Source organism: Convolutriloba macropyga, chromosome 15, assembly GCF_964194025.1.
Source record: "Convolutriloba macropyga chromosome 15, txConMacr16.3, whole genome shotgun sequence".
Classification (NCBI taxonomy): Eukaryota; Metazoa; Xenacoelomorpha; order Acoela; family Convolutidae; genus Convolutriloba; species Convolutriloba macropyga.
The window spans coordinates 15228379-15242379 of NC_134482.1; the positions used below are offsets into that span (position 1 = coordinate 15228379).

General features: G+C 35.5%; 1 protein-coding gene across 2 annotated transcripts in view; it reads left to right on the forward strand.

Annotated features, from left to right (window-relative positions):
* The first annotated feature begins 7029 nt into the window (after positions 1-7029).
* The window catches only part of LOC142354649 (uncharacterized), a 35645-nt gene continuing 28673 nt past the window's right edge, over positions 7030-14001 (forward strand). Inside the window, exon 1 of one of the 2 annotated variants that reach the window (XM_075406994.1) lies at positions 7030-7218. In XM_075406994.1, the coding sequence (XP_075263109.1) occupies positions 7168-7218 (51 nt within the window). In that variant the 5' untranslated portion in view covers positions 7030-7167. Of the gene's footprint in view, positions 7219-7255; positions 7454-14001 lie in introns of those variants that run through there. The other variant, XM_075406995.1, reaches the window with a different exon arrangement.

Here is a 14001-nt window from a genome sequence, read left to right on the forward strand (position 1 = left end):
CTGCCTCGTTGATAACTAGATTATCAGTAGGGCTCTGATCTGCTTGTCGAATACGAGGATCAGTCGGTGAAACTTCTCCTATGATTGGCGAAGGGTAAGGATTGTAGATGGGTTCCACTTGTGCTGCTGTATTTTCTATGGTCTGTACAACTGAAGGTTGTACGCAATCAATGTCACCAGCTTGGCGTTTTCGAGGCTGTGTCAGGTTCGGCGTGCAGGAGTCGGTTGACTCCACAGACGAATCATTGTTATCAAATCCAAAATATTTTGGGCTTTTCCGTGCCCTTTTTATCGATCGTGGTAATACTGTTTGGCCTCCATAGGTGCAGAAGTAGAGTAATCGACACAGAAAGACAGTTTGTCGATCAGCTGGTATGCATGGTTTAGCACCACACATGACTCCTGTCTCTTTGTTTTTGACACCGGTTCTCCCAGTTCATTTTCAGCTGTGCATTTCTAGCTAGACGTTCTCGTTCTGCTTCGGCACAATAACCAGTGGTTGTGTTTTTGTAAGTCGTTTCTGAAGGAAGTTGAACATTCTCGGGCTTGGGTTTGAGTAAAGTATCCAATGCATTGTTTTCTTTTGAAGGAAGAGCCAACTTCACCTGCATTTGCCATTTTTCCCACTTTAAAGTGGGATCTGGGCTGGGTTGTTCCCAAAAGAATTCGATGCCAATTGGGTCCGCTGTTGCTGACTGCGCCATGTCGTACACAAACGATATTGTGTACTAGTTTCGCAATCCAAACACTGTTAGATTTCTTGTTAAACTATCTTGTGCGGCGAGTGCACTCAAACAAATTCATCTTAGCGAACTGCCTATCTTTCACTTGTCTGTTTTACTAGTCAAGTGAATACGATTATCAAAAATACGTTAAGTTTAGCAACTGATCTCGAGACGCAAAACGAAAAGAGTGAAACGAATTACAAAGTGGGTTTGCAGAAGTCACAACACGTATGAACAATAATTTCCCGATGCGGGATGTAGGGTAACAGACTAGCACATGAAATAATAAAGGGTTAACCATGAAGTTAACTTCACTTTTATCACATGCCCTTCAGGATTAAGTACAATCAATTAATAAGTACATCGTATAGGAATTTTACTGCACCAGATTAAATGACTATAAAAATTTCTCCCCTTCTAAGAGAATTGAAATTGCATAAATTGAAAATTTTAGTTACAATTTTGGTTATATATTAATACTTACTCACCGGTTAAATAATTATCAACAATATATTAACTGGTTATCTTAGCTAATCATAAATAATAGTATATCCAGTTTTAAAGAAATTCGAGTTTGAAATTACATATCTTCCTCGTCGATTACTAGATTTTCAGTAGGGCTCTGATCTGCTTGTCAAATACTAGGATCAGTTGGTGAATCGTCTCCTATGATTGGCGAAGGGTAAGGATTGTAGATGGGTTCCACTTGTGCTGCTGTATTTACTATGGTCTGAACAACTGAAGGTTGTACGCATTCAATGTCACCAGCTCGGCGTTTTCGAGGCTGTGTCAGGTTTGGCGTGCAGGAGTTGGTTGACTCCACAGACGAATCATCGTTACCATATCCAAAATAATTTGGGCTTTTCCGTGCCCTTTTTATCGATCGTGGTAATACTTGTAAGGCCTCCATATGTGCAAAAGTAGAGGGTAGCATAAGTTCTGCAGTTTCGCTCGTGAGCTGTGGTGCAATTAGTTCTTAGCTTTGTGGAGCTTGGATTTGCGGTGCGGAACTTGATTCTATTTTAGTAGTCTCCCCCGCCCAAATTTTGATGGCACTTTTTGCATTCTTACTTGCATTGCGCGAGCAAGATTGGACGAAGTTCCACTCGCTGTGGTCCTCTTTCTGTGTTTCATATTACGATCACCCTTCTGGATTCTCGTAAACTCCTTGGTGTGACTAAGGATTTTAGCCTCTGTTCATTTCTCTATAATGCGTGGTCCCCTTCGGTTTATATACTCTGAAAGCTTCGTTTTGCGCTCGTCCCATGTACCAAATTTTGCTATGTCGCTATTGCGAATGGTGACATCTAATTTTCCCGGTTCTGGAATCACCGATTTGTGTTGGTCCAATTTTTAACCACTGAACCAGGAGCCAGTACCTCGCATAAACCACCGAGGTTCTTCTTGGAGCGCTTAATTGGGTGACGTTTTCGGGCGATGTTCAGTTGAACTGCTGGCTCTTTTAGTGGGATTGCTCGATGTGTCTTTGTCGAGCAAAGAAAACGAGATTCATCATCATCGAGTCGTTCGTGTGAGAGAGCATCTTGAGCTGCCTTGCACATGTTTCTCTCAATTTCTTCATCGCTGCGGTAGTTGCCCCAACGGTCCTCCGAAAACAGTTCATTTGGGGTTACAATTTCTTCGTCTAAATAAGTTTCATCTTTTTTTTATAACTTATATCAGAAGAATGGGGTTTTGTACTAATATTACTAAACGGGATGTTAGCCCGTCTTCCCAAGTGAGATTCGAAAGACGAAATCGTTGTAGTTTTTGTGTATGCGTTTGCGGAGCTGGTAGAGTATTGTTTTAAGTGCTGCTTTAATGGTGAACAAGTTTATCTCTTTATTTGCTTCTTTTATACATGCCAGGGATTGTTTAATGGTACTAATTAATCTTTTTACTAAACCGATAGCCCAGTCATTTGCTGGAGCAGGAATTAAAGTTCTGTTATTCTTTGTGCAATTGTTTTTTATTTGGGAACCTATAGGACAACGAGCTCTGATCGAATCTTAAAGAACGGGGAGCGCCGTGGATTTGTATATAATTATCCAAAAATTTAATTACATTTGACGCGTTTCCGTTATCAAAAAATTCAGCAGATCGATATTTAGAAAAACTATCAATACATCTTAAAATATAAATTTCATGATTTTTTTTTCATTATTAATATGGCCTGCAAAATCTATCTGTTTTGGTTCGGGACTATACATGGTTTATGTGCTTGAAATAGCTTTGCGGGAATGATGGATTTTAAATTTTTACCTATTGCGGTGCAAGGTTTGCACTTTATTACGCGAACCAGTAGATCCCTGTTCATGTATGGGCACCAACAGTGTTGGGCCATACATGCCATGCACCAGCTACCCGGGTGACTAGCATGGGGGGTCTCTGTTAATGCGTCTTTCAAAGCGTTTGAGATGGCCACCTTCTCTTCCATACATATACAGCCACTACTGACGTGTAGATCCCGGCAATAGCTGTGCTGGTATAAATTTAGTTGTTTGAGCCTGTATTTATCGTACCGAAAGATGCAGTCCCTGACTTCTATGAGCACTGCATCTTTGCTCGTGAGTGAAGCAATCAAGTTGGTATTGAACACTTTCGCAATCACCTTAGCAAAAGACAGAACCTAAGGGCTGTCAGTAAGCGGGGTACTAAAGCTGGAATGTGATGGTGATTGGCGGGGCATGTGTTGTGCTGCGTCATCTGTGAAAGACACGCGGTGCGAAGTTCTAGTGGTTGTTCTTTGAGATGAGGATTTTCTTTTCAAAGCAGATACTTGTAGGCAAAATGCGACTTTTGTTTGTTTGTCGATTGAGCACGTGGAGTATTTAAAGGATTTGAGTTTTTAGTGCTAATTAGGGAAGGAAATTGACTCTTTTGTGAGGGACAAGTTAGAGTGGTTTAATTCATTAAATTGGAGTTGAATTTGGTAACCGAGTGGCGCCCTTTTGGTTTTTTGAGTATCAAATTGTTGTATTTCAGCCTCAATTTGTAGTGGAGAATAAATAGTATTCGTACTATGCGATGCGGGTGGAGGACCCTATTGGGGGTGTGCTAGTGTGAATTGCAAACGAGGTATTTGTGGTATGTGTTCTATGTGATTGTAGTGGTAAAATAGAGTTTTGCTGAGCGAGTGTTAATTGATTTTGAGTTAAGCGTACTCGCGATTCATTATCACTATCAAAAAGTGTGATTAGAGAGAAAGTATTTTGTAGATCACAGTTATTGCACCGTTTGCCTTTTGCAATACATTTATCCTTGTGAGTTGCTGACCAAGTAAGACCGCAGTTTCGACACAGTTGATTTGTTTGTCGAGTTGAGACTGAAAAATTTTACCGTTGATTCGGGTGACGAAATGGCCGTTGTGGTGTTATTGCGTTCACTTGCAAAGTAGGTTGATTGCTTGAAATTTGTAACTGATTCCACTGTCCAAGTTCCATGTTGATGGCTAAACGTAATGCTTGAGCGGTTTCGACAGTTTCTCTTAGTAATTCCCTCTGAATTCCGGGATCCTGCTTGTTGGCGATGAAGAGATCTCTGATTAGTGTATCTTTTTGATTCCCAATTTTGCAATTTTCTGACAGTTCCTTAAATTTGCCAAAGAGGTTCTATGGATTCTCCCTTTGATTGCTTGGTGGTGAGAAGCATTTACCTGTCAACAGTGATGCTGCGTGGCCGAATGTGTCCTCCATGATTTTCCAGAGTTCCTCAGTCGTTAATGTATCCATCTTGAGGTGCGGGTTTCTACTGCATATAATTCGTCTCCCTTCGGTGTCCAGACTGAGGTGCAACATAGAGACAGTTTGTCGATCAGCTTGTATCCATGGTTTATCACCACACATGACTCCTATCTCATTGTTTTTGACACCGATTCTCCCAGTTCATTTTCAGCTGTGCATTTCTAGCTAGACGTTCTCGTTCTGCTTCGGCAGAGGAACCAGTGGTTGTTTTTGTAAGTCGTTTCTGAAGGAAGTTGAACATTCTCGGGCTTGGGTTTGAGTAAAATATTCGCGATCCAAATCACTGTAAGATTTCTTGTTGAGCTATCTTGTGTGTCGAGTGCACTTAAGCAAATTTATCTTAGCGAATTGCCTATCTTTCACGTGTCTGTCTTACTAGGTAAGTGAAAACGATTATCAAAAAGTAAGTTAAATTTAGCAACTGATCTCGAGATGCAAAACGAAAAGAGTGAAACAAATTACAAAGTTGGTTCGCAGAGGTCACAACTCGAATAAACAATGATTTTCCTATGCGGGAATTAGGGTAAGACTAACACATGAAATAATAAAGGGTTAACCATGGACTTAACTTGACTTTTATCACATGTCCTTCAGGATTAAGTACAATCAATAAATAAGTACATCGTATAGGAATTTTACTGCACCAGATTAAATGACTATGTACAACAGGATCATATGCCGCGAAATGAGTAACTCCATGAGTTTTCTTAGTTCCATGTCTAACAGCCTAGGCGTAGTGCACTCAGGTAGACCTTCCAACAATTGTAGGTGAATTAATACTTTTTGCCATTGTATCAATATTCTTGAATATACAAATGAATATTCTTGAATATTCAATATTCTTGAATATGAATGTTCAAAATATTCTTCAAGATTAACGCAGGTTCTCAGACAACGAACGGGTATTGACCACAAACAGTCGCCAGTAAATCTGAAATGCCCAACTTTTTGAAGTCCCTGGAGTGTACTACTCCGTTAAAACTGATTCTGACACCATCCCCCGCCTCTACGCCGACCACAATCTCACTGCTGTCCTTATCCACCACCCCCGCCCTCTGCCTCCACTCCACCACCTCCAACTCCACCCACCTCCACCACAAAGATGTAAATGCATCAATATATGGCATCGCATCTGCAGCATGGGGCATGTCTCTCGTACACTTGTCAGGCGGTCGATTTTGTCAATAGTTCGAGCTAGAGTAGCTTTCGCCGGTATCGCCATTTTTAAAAACTTCATGCGAGTTATTCGAAATTTTCATAATTTTATGTTTTCTGTAAGAACAGTCTGATGATGAGAGAAATGTGACGCTTTCTGTGTAGTGTTGAAAAATAATGTAAATGAGGCTGCCAATATGAGGGACAGTGGGCTCGAATGGATAGTCAGCCTGAGGTCATGCACCAAACGGCTGAGATGTTTCTTAATGGAGTCTGGGCAGACTGACGAAAGTTTTTATACTCTTTTGTCTGGTACAGTAATGGTTACTATAAACAATCGATGGTACAGTGCCGAAACGTACTGCGACCAAAGTCCGGGAAGTTAATCTACGCTAAAGACGCCTCTGAATTCAATCGCCCTACCTGTTTTTCGATAGTAGTTTGTTCGACGTTAGTCGGTTTATGTTACGAAGGAGAAGACCAAGCACATAAAAGTTACGAAGGAGAAGACCAAGCATTGATACCTGATGATTAAATTCAATTGTAATCATAATTTAGTTAGAATTCCTGCATTGTGACTTTCTGATGATATTAGTCTGTAGACTAGCTCTTTAAAGAAAACTTAGCAGTACAAAGAGTAGCTATGTGTGAAGTAGACAAGTGGCTTTTAAAGTCCTATGAATTCTTGGATCTATTCTGTCCCCCCCCCCTTCACCAGTGTTTTTGACCCCAACCACCAGTGTACCCCCCCCCTTGCAAGTTACATAGCGCGTTACTATGTAAAAAATAGCACATGCGCCTGTGGGGGCGTAAAAGATATAAGCCCACTAAGCTGACGGGTGGGAGCCAAAACACAATAGATCCGAATTCTTTTGAGACTTAATTTTACTTAAAATCCTAACCTGAATCTTCACTTTAACTGTTTAGGGTGCATTTCAATCATAATCAAATAATTAGTTTTATGCGACCTCTAATATATTTTGGTGTAATTTATCTTCATTCTTTCATCGTGAAGATACTTTTCTGTATCAATAGTATCACGGTTATCGTTTGAGAGCAATTAATTCGGCTTCAGTCGGTTATTTTGTCTGTCTTCCGAAATTGTTTTTGATTGTGTTCGTTTTGGTCTGTTGAATTGTATTGTATTTCTAATAATTTTCTCAATTATGTGAAAGCTTTTTACACGTACGTAAAAATCTTAATTTAAATTTTAATGCAGAATTAACGTCTTCTTATTTGGTGCCACGGTTTTTACGATGCGTGGTTAGCCATATTAGTCGATTAAATAAAAGTTGATATTAGCTACGTTATATCGAACATTTTACACTCAAATCTGATTTTTACAACTAGAGAAAGTGAATACGTTATTTGTATATATAAAGTGTATATTCACTGCTCTGGTTTGAAAAAAAAAATGGTTCATTGCTTTAATTTTGCATTTTGGTTTAAGATCGCTTAAAGATTGACCACAATACATCAAAAGAGTTGTTAAGAAGTTTATTTGACAATAAAAATTGATAATTTGGGCTTGAACCACGCTTGAGATGTCACCCAAGGGGGCTTTTAATTACCAAAACTCGGCCTATGTCAAAGAGGTATGAACAATTTTGTCCTTTATTGTTTCTCTCACTTACTAGCACAATATTCACGCTGTGCGTGTATTAAGACTATTAGAGCCATTTTAATGGTAAGAGAAAACAGCATAAATTGATGAACTGATAGCTAATAACTGTTGTTTGTCACTTAACGGGGTGGCTCTGTGACTTGAATTGGACATCGCTTTCTGCGAGAGAATAAAGCAATAATCGCGTCATCGAAATGGTTTCAGAGGTAAGATTTTTAATATATCTAAGAATTAAACGCTTTAGTGGAACAGATTATTGGTCTCTAAATTTAATACTTTTGAGGGTTAAGTGGATCACCGTGCTAACTAATCGCAATTGAACAAAATAAAAAAGTTAAAAGTTTTAGTGATTGTCGATACGTGTGTTAAACATGCTACATATCTGCTTCAAATTCGCAAAGTTCAAGATATCTACTTCAGCTTAGGTGTTTATTCAACTCTTTTTTGCTAGTTGATTTAAATAGGAAAACTTAGGCTAAAAATTAGATTGGACGAAAGACGCACGCTAAAACATTTCTACAAATTGGCTGAAGGAAAAAAACTCTGAAATGGTAGAACCAACTAAAGAAAACTTCAGGCTAAGCTCTACTGCACCGCTGTCATCGCTTACAAACATAGCTTCTGATTAAATTGTCGACGTGTCTGTAAGTTATCAAGAACCATTTTATAATACCGTCCAGATTGAAAAATAGCAAGTTTTAGATTGCTCTGTTGGGGTTCATGCTCAACTTTCAGGAACCTAAACGACACATTATTTTTCATAGTAGACATATATTTCATTTGAAAAATCACAAATGCGGTTTTCGTTAGACCAATTCTCGTAGTTGGGCTTAGTAGTTATGTGTACTTAAAATCCTAATTGTTCCGACCCCTCTTGAGGGGGGAGGAACTATATACTCAAATGGGTTTTTTTTCTTCAATCAATTTTGGCCGATCGATATATTCATCGTAGAGAGTTGGTACTGTATCATTAGAAAGCTTGTCCAGCGTAGAATATGGAATTAAAAAGATTTTTCTTGATTTTTGTCTGTGGCAGGGAGATATACTCGAGGTTCAAACTTTCGAGAAAATAGAGTGACTTCCGTTGATTTCATTCACCTTTTTTCGGAATTTTTGACTAAAATTTCGCCAATTTTGGTAAAATTTAATAAAATTTTTCAAAAAATGTTGTTGATTTTACGTTTAAAGACAAATTATATTGTCGGTTATTTTCATTGAATTGTTTTTGTCACAAATTCCGGCTAACTATTTCACAAAATTCAGACTTTCTCATCAAAAACAGCACGAAATAACTTTCTTTAGTCCACTCTGATTAAATTTGCAGGAAGTGCACACCCAAACACCACTAACACAATCATTGTAGACTGAAAAGGGGCTAATTCCACTTCAACTTTCGTTGAGAGTGCTCTGTAAATAAAACTTTGCCGTTTTTTGCTAACTTTATTCGTTGATTATCAAAAACGCAGCATTTATATTTGATTTTTTAACTAACAAAATATCTATATCAATTACATTTCAAAAGCTAAATATTCCTAATGGACAATCAGCATTAGCAGGACTAGTTTTGTACCAATCTTGGACCGTTACAATCCAAAACAAATTCGATATCTTTGTAATAATTAAATAACAGAACAATTAAAATCAAAGCTCACTAGTTGTAGGTCCTATTGGCTTCCTAATTAGCTCAAAATTAATTTATCTAGTTGATTGCTTGAAAGCTTATGGTCGTTTTGATCTTTAAAATAATTGATTTTTAAATAAAAACTGGCTTATTGAACTTTGCCTCCATTTTTCTCTTAATTTGGTCAACTTGTAGCTTAGTGTCAGCATTCAAAGAGTGCTCCTTCTTTCTGCTGAATTCAAAATTAGTCTTTATTGCGGTTTTACGCCTTAAGTTATGGTGTTCTGGCATTGATACTACTGGATTTCACAATTTTTTAATTTTTTGTTATTTGCCCATTTTTCATGTTTTCAAACTGGTTTTTTTATGCAAGAAATACAAAATATGACAGAAAATAATTGGGGACTGTATGTCGGCTTGAATTTCAAGGTTTCATTTCTTCGTGGATTAGGTTTTAATACTCCCAGTGTTATCGGGTATCTGACGTTTGTGATATCTAACCACAGTATTTATACTAACAGTTGAAAATTAGTTTCTTGAAGTGTATTCCAATCACTCGTTATCTGATTCTAATAACGGAGGTGGCAATGGAAAGCTTGCTTTTGAAAAATGAGTTCAAATTAATTCCAATCAATTTTTGCTAAAGAATTCTTAAGAATTTGAAAATAAATTTTACGACTGTGTCTAGTTTTTGGACTATTCACTTGTCTTTTGCAACTTAAGATCTCGGCGTAAAATTTCTTACAATCTAAATAGTGAACGAACTGAATTTCTAATTTGATGTAGCAATTTAAAATTGAGTGTTGAATTATGTTTTTTAGTTTTGTCAAATTATCACGTTTTTGTCATTTCACATATCACATTTTTCGCGTTCAAAATAACGCAAAATTGATAATATTTGAATCCTTAAAGATATAGATTGTGGTTCTTTACCGCTTCGACAGTACTTTCTCGAAGAATTTAATGGAATTTTTTAATTTTGTCTTTAACTGTCGATTTTACTTTGTCTTTTTAGTCGTATTTAATTTCCTGTACAATGACCCGATTTGGTTGGCTTTTCCTGGAAGAGTAGATGAGCCGATGTTCTGATATTAGAAGATAGATAATGGCTTTCATGAATTTGAAAACATTTGTTTTCCAAAATGAAAAAAAAAAACATTTCAACTTCGCAATTTTGTTCCTTTTATTGTCTGTTTGTTACCTGGTCTCGTTAATTAAAGGTTAAAGATGACATTGTTGTTGTCAAGGGAAGGTGTCAAAAGGGACTGGTGTTACAAAATCTAATGTTTTTAAAGAATTCGTTATGACTTTACTGGCTTCGACACGGGTTTTTCACAAAAAAATTAAAATTTTTGATTTTTGTCATATTTGACGTTCTTTTTGTAGAAGTTAGACTTGTTCTGGATAAATGCAGGTCTCGAGGGCTTCCTTTGCAAGAATAATCGAACCTATTCAATTTTTTCATTTTGTAATTAATGGCTTTGATGTCTTTGGAAATAAATGTTTTTCGAAAAAAACAAGTATTACATAATTTTGCGTTTTTTCTTCATCTAATTGTTGCTTATTTTCAATAATGAGCGGCCACATAATACATTATCGTTGTTCGATTAAGGTGCAGTCAAACATATTTTGGGGGCCAAAGGATTTTACGGCTTCCAAAGCATTTTCTGGCAAGTTTTAGTTGATTAATAGTTTAATGTCTATTAGTTGCTCTTTTTGTAGCTGCATAAAAAATTGAATATCAAGAGCTCTTAATTCACTTCTATAGAAGCATTGGCGATTGTAAACCTATCTGATATCTTAATTGATTCCTAATGGTTTTCATTACTTCGAAATTAATTGTTTTTTTTTAAATTCATTGAATCTTCTAACTTTAAAGTATCTGTTCTTTTCTGTCTAATTGTTACCAAGCTTTATTATGAACTGCTAAATAACCATTTTTGCTGGTGAATTACAAGTTATTTTGTTTGTTTTCAGTTTTATCTGACGCTATTTTAACTTTGTTATTAAGTTTTGTTTTTTAAAACGGACATAATTTTTTTGATGTAATTAATGTTTGTTATTGTTCTTTGATTTACCCGTTCGTCTGTGCTTGCTTTCTTAATATCGGCATTTCTCATCAATCTAATGCATCATTTTTTACTCCACTGAGTTATTTGCTTTGGAGGCTATCTTTTTGTTCATACACCAGTTTTTTTTTGAAAAATACTTGAATTTTGTGTTTTTCCATCTGCTCCTCGTTTGGTAGACAATTATGCCAAAATTGTGGATGAGCGGGGTCGGAACCTTATGTGCGATCGCACATTACCGCGCCGCCCTGTTATTATAATGCTTACTCATAAATTGAGCGCACAATTTTGTAACCACAATGTGCAACTGTAGTTGGTCAAATTTGTCTGAGTAGTATTTATGGTTTTATTAATGCACTTAATGAATAAAGAACTAAACAAGTGTTTTTGGAATACATTTGATTGTCATGTGTAAATGAAAGGCATATTTTGTTCATTGATTACTGAAAATTTCTTTTAGTTTAAAAAAGCAGGTAAACTTTACTGTTTAAAGTCATAAGAAACCCTTAGATGAATATTTATTTTGATTCTCTGATTGAGTTCTTGAGTTTCTGCTCATATATCTTAAGTTTTTTCATCTAGAATAAAGTCCCATATTTATTTATCAAAAACGTTTTTCAAATTTATTATCCTTTTCATTTTGCAGTAATTTATACCTTGATGAAAGCATCTAATAATTAGTTTAAGAAGTGAGAAAATGATAAGTTGAAGGGCTAGTAGCTCAAACTGTTGTTTTTATGCAAGAAATACAAAATATGACATAAAATAATTGGGGACTGTTTGTCGGCTTGAATTTCAAGGTTTCATTTCTTCGTGGATTAGGTTTTAATACTCCCAGTGTTATCGGTTATCTGACATTTGTGATATCTAACCACAGTATTTATACTAACAGTTGAAAATTAGTTTCTTGAAGTGTATTCCAATCACTTGTTATCTGATTCTAATAACGGAGGTGGCAATGGAAAGCTTGCTTTTGAAAAATGAGTTCAAATTAATTCAAATCAATTTTTGCTAAAGAATTCTTAAGAATTTGAAAATAAATTTTACGACTGTTTCTAGTTTTTGGATTATTCACTTGTCTTTTGCAACTTAAGATCTCGGCGTAAAATTTCTTACAATCTAAATAGTGAACGAACTGAATTTCTAATTTGATGTAGCAATTTAAAATTGAATGTTGAATTATGTTTTTTAGTTTTGTCAAATTATCACGTTTTTGTCAGTTCACATATCACATTTTTCGCGTTCAAAATAACGCAAAATTGATAATATTGAAATCCTTAATGATATAGATTGTGGTTCTTTACCGCTTCGACAGTACTTTCTCGAAGAATTTAATGGAATTTTTAAATTTTTTCTTTAACTGTAGTTTTTACTTTGTCTTTTTAATCGTATTTAATTTCCTGTACAATGACCCGGTTTGATTGGCTTTTCCTGGAAGAGTAGATGAGCCGATTATCTGATAATAGAAGATAGATAATGGCTTTCATGAATTTGAAAACATTTGTTTTCCAAAATGAAAAAAATTATTTCAACTTCGCAATTTTGTTCCTTTTATTGTCTGTTTTTTACCTGGTCTCGTTAATTAAAGGTTAAAGATGACATTATTGTAGTCAAGGGAAGGTGTCAAAAGGGACTGGTGTTACAAAATCTTATGTTTTTAAAGAATTCGTTATGACTTTACTGGCTTCGACACGGGTTTTTCACAAAAAAATTACAAATTTTTGATTTTTGTCATATTTGACGTTCTTTTTGTAGAAGTAAGACTTGTTCTGGATAAATGCAGGTCTCGAGGGCTTCCTTTGCAAGAATAATCGAACCAATTCAATTTTTTCATTTTGTAATTAATGGCTTTTATGTCTTTGGAAATAAATGTTTTTCGAAAACAAACAAGTATTAAATAATTTTGCGTTTTTTCTTCTTTATCTAATTGTTGCTTATTTTCAATAATGAGCGGCCACATAATACATTATCGTTGTTCGATGAAGGTGCAGTCGAACATATTTTGGGGGCCAAAGTATGGCTTTACGGCTTCCAAAGCATTTTCTGGCAAGTTTTAGTTGATTAATAGTTTAATGTCTATTAGTTGCTCTTTTTGTAACTGCATAAAAAATTGAATATCAAGAGCTCTTAATTCACTTCTATAGAAGCATTGGCAATTGTACACCTATCGGATATTTTAGTTGATTCCTAATGGTTTTCATTACTTCGAAATTAATTGTTTTTTTTTAAATTCATTGAATCTTCTAACTTTAAAGTATCTGTTCTTTTTTGTCTAATTGTTACCAAGCTTTCTTATGAACTGCTAAATAACCATTTTTGCTGGTGAATTACAAGTTATTTTGTTTGTTTTCAGTTTTATCTGACGCTATTTTAACTTTGTTATTAAGTTTTGTTTTTTAAAACGGACATAATTTTTTTGATGTAATTAATGTTTGTTATTGTTGTTTGATTTACCCGTTCGTCTGTGCTTGCTTTCTTAATATCGGCATTTCTCATCAATCTAATGCGTCATTTTTTACTCCACTGAGTTATTTGCTTTGGAGGCTATCTTTTTGTTCATACACCAGTTTTTTTTTTTTGAAAAATACTTGAATTTTGTGTTTTTCCATCTGTTCCTCGTTTGGTAGACAATTATGCCAAAATTGTGGATGAGCGGGGTCGGAACCTTATGTGCGATCGCACATTACCGCGCCGCCCTGTTATTATAATGCTTAATCATAAATTGAGCGCACAATTTTGTAACCACAATGTGCAACTGTAGTTAGTCAAATTTGTCTGAGTAGTATTTATGGTTTTATTAATGCACTTAATGAATAAAGAAGTAAACAAGTGTTTTTGGAATACATTTGATTGTCATGTGTAAATGAAAGGCATAGTTTGTTCATTGATTACTGAAAATTCCTTTTAGTTTAAAAAAGCAGGCAAACTTTACTGTTTAAAGTCATAAGAAACCCTTAGATGAATATTTATTTCGATTCTCTGATTGAGTTCTTGAGTTTCTGCTCATATATCTTGAGATTTTTCATCTAGAATAAAGTCCCATCTTTATTTATCAAAAACATTT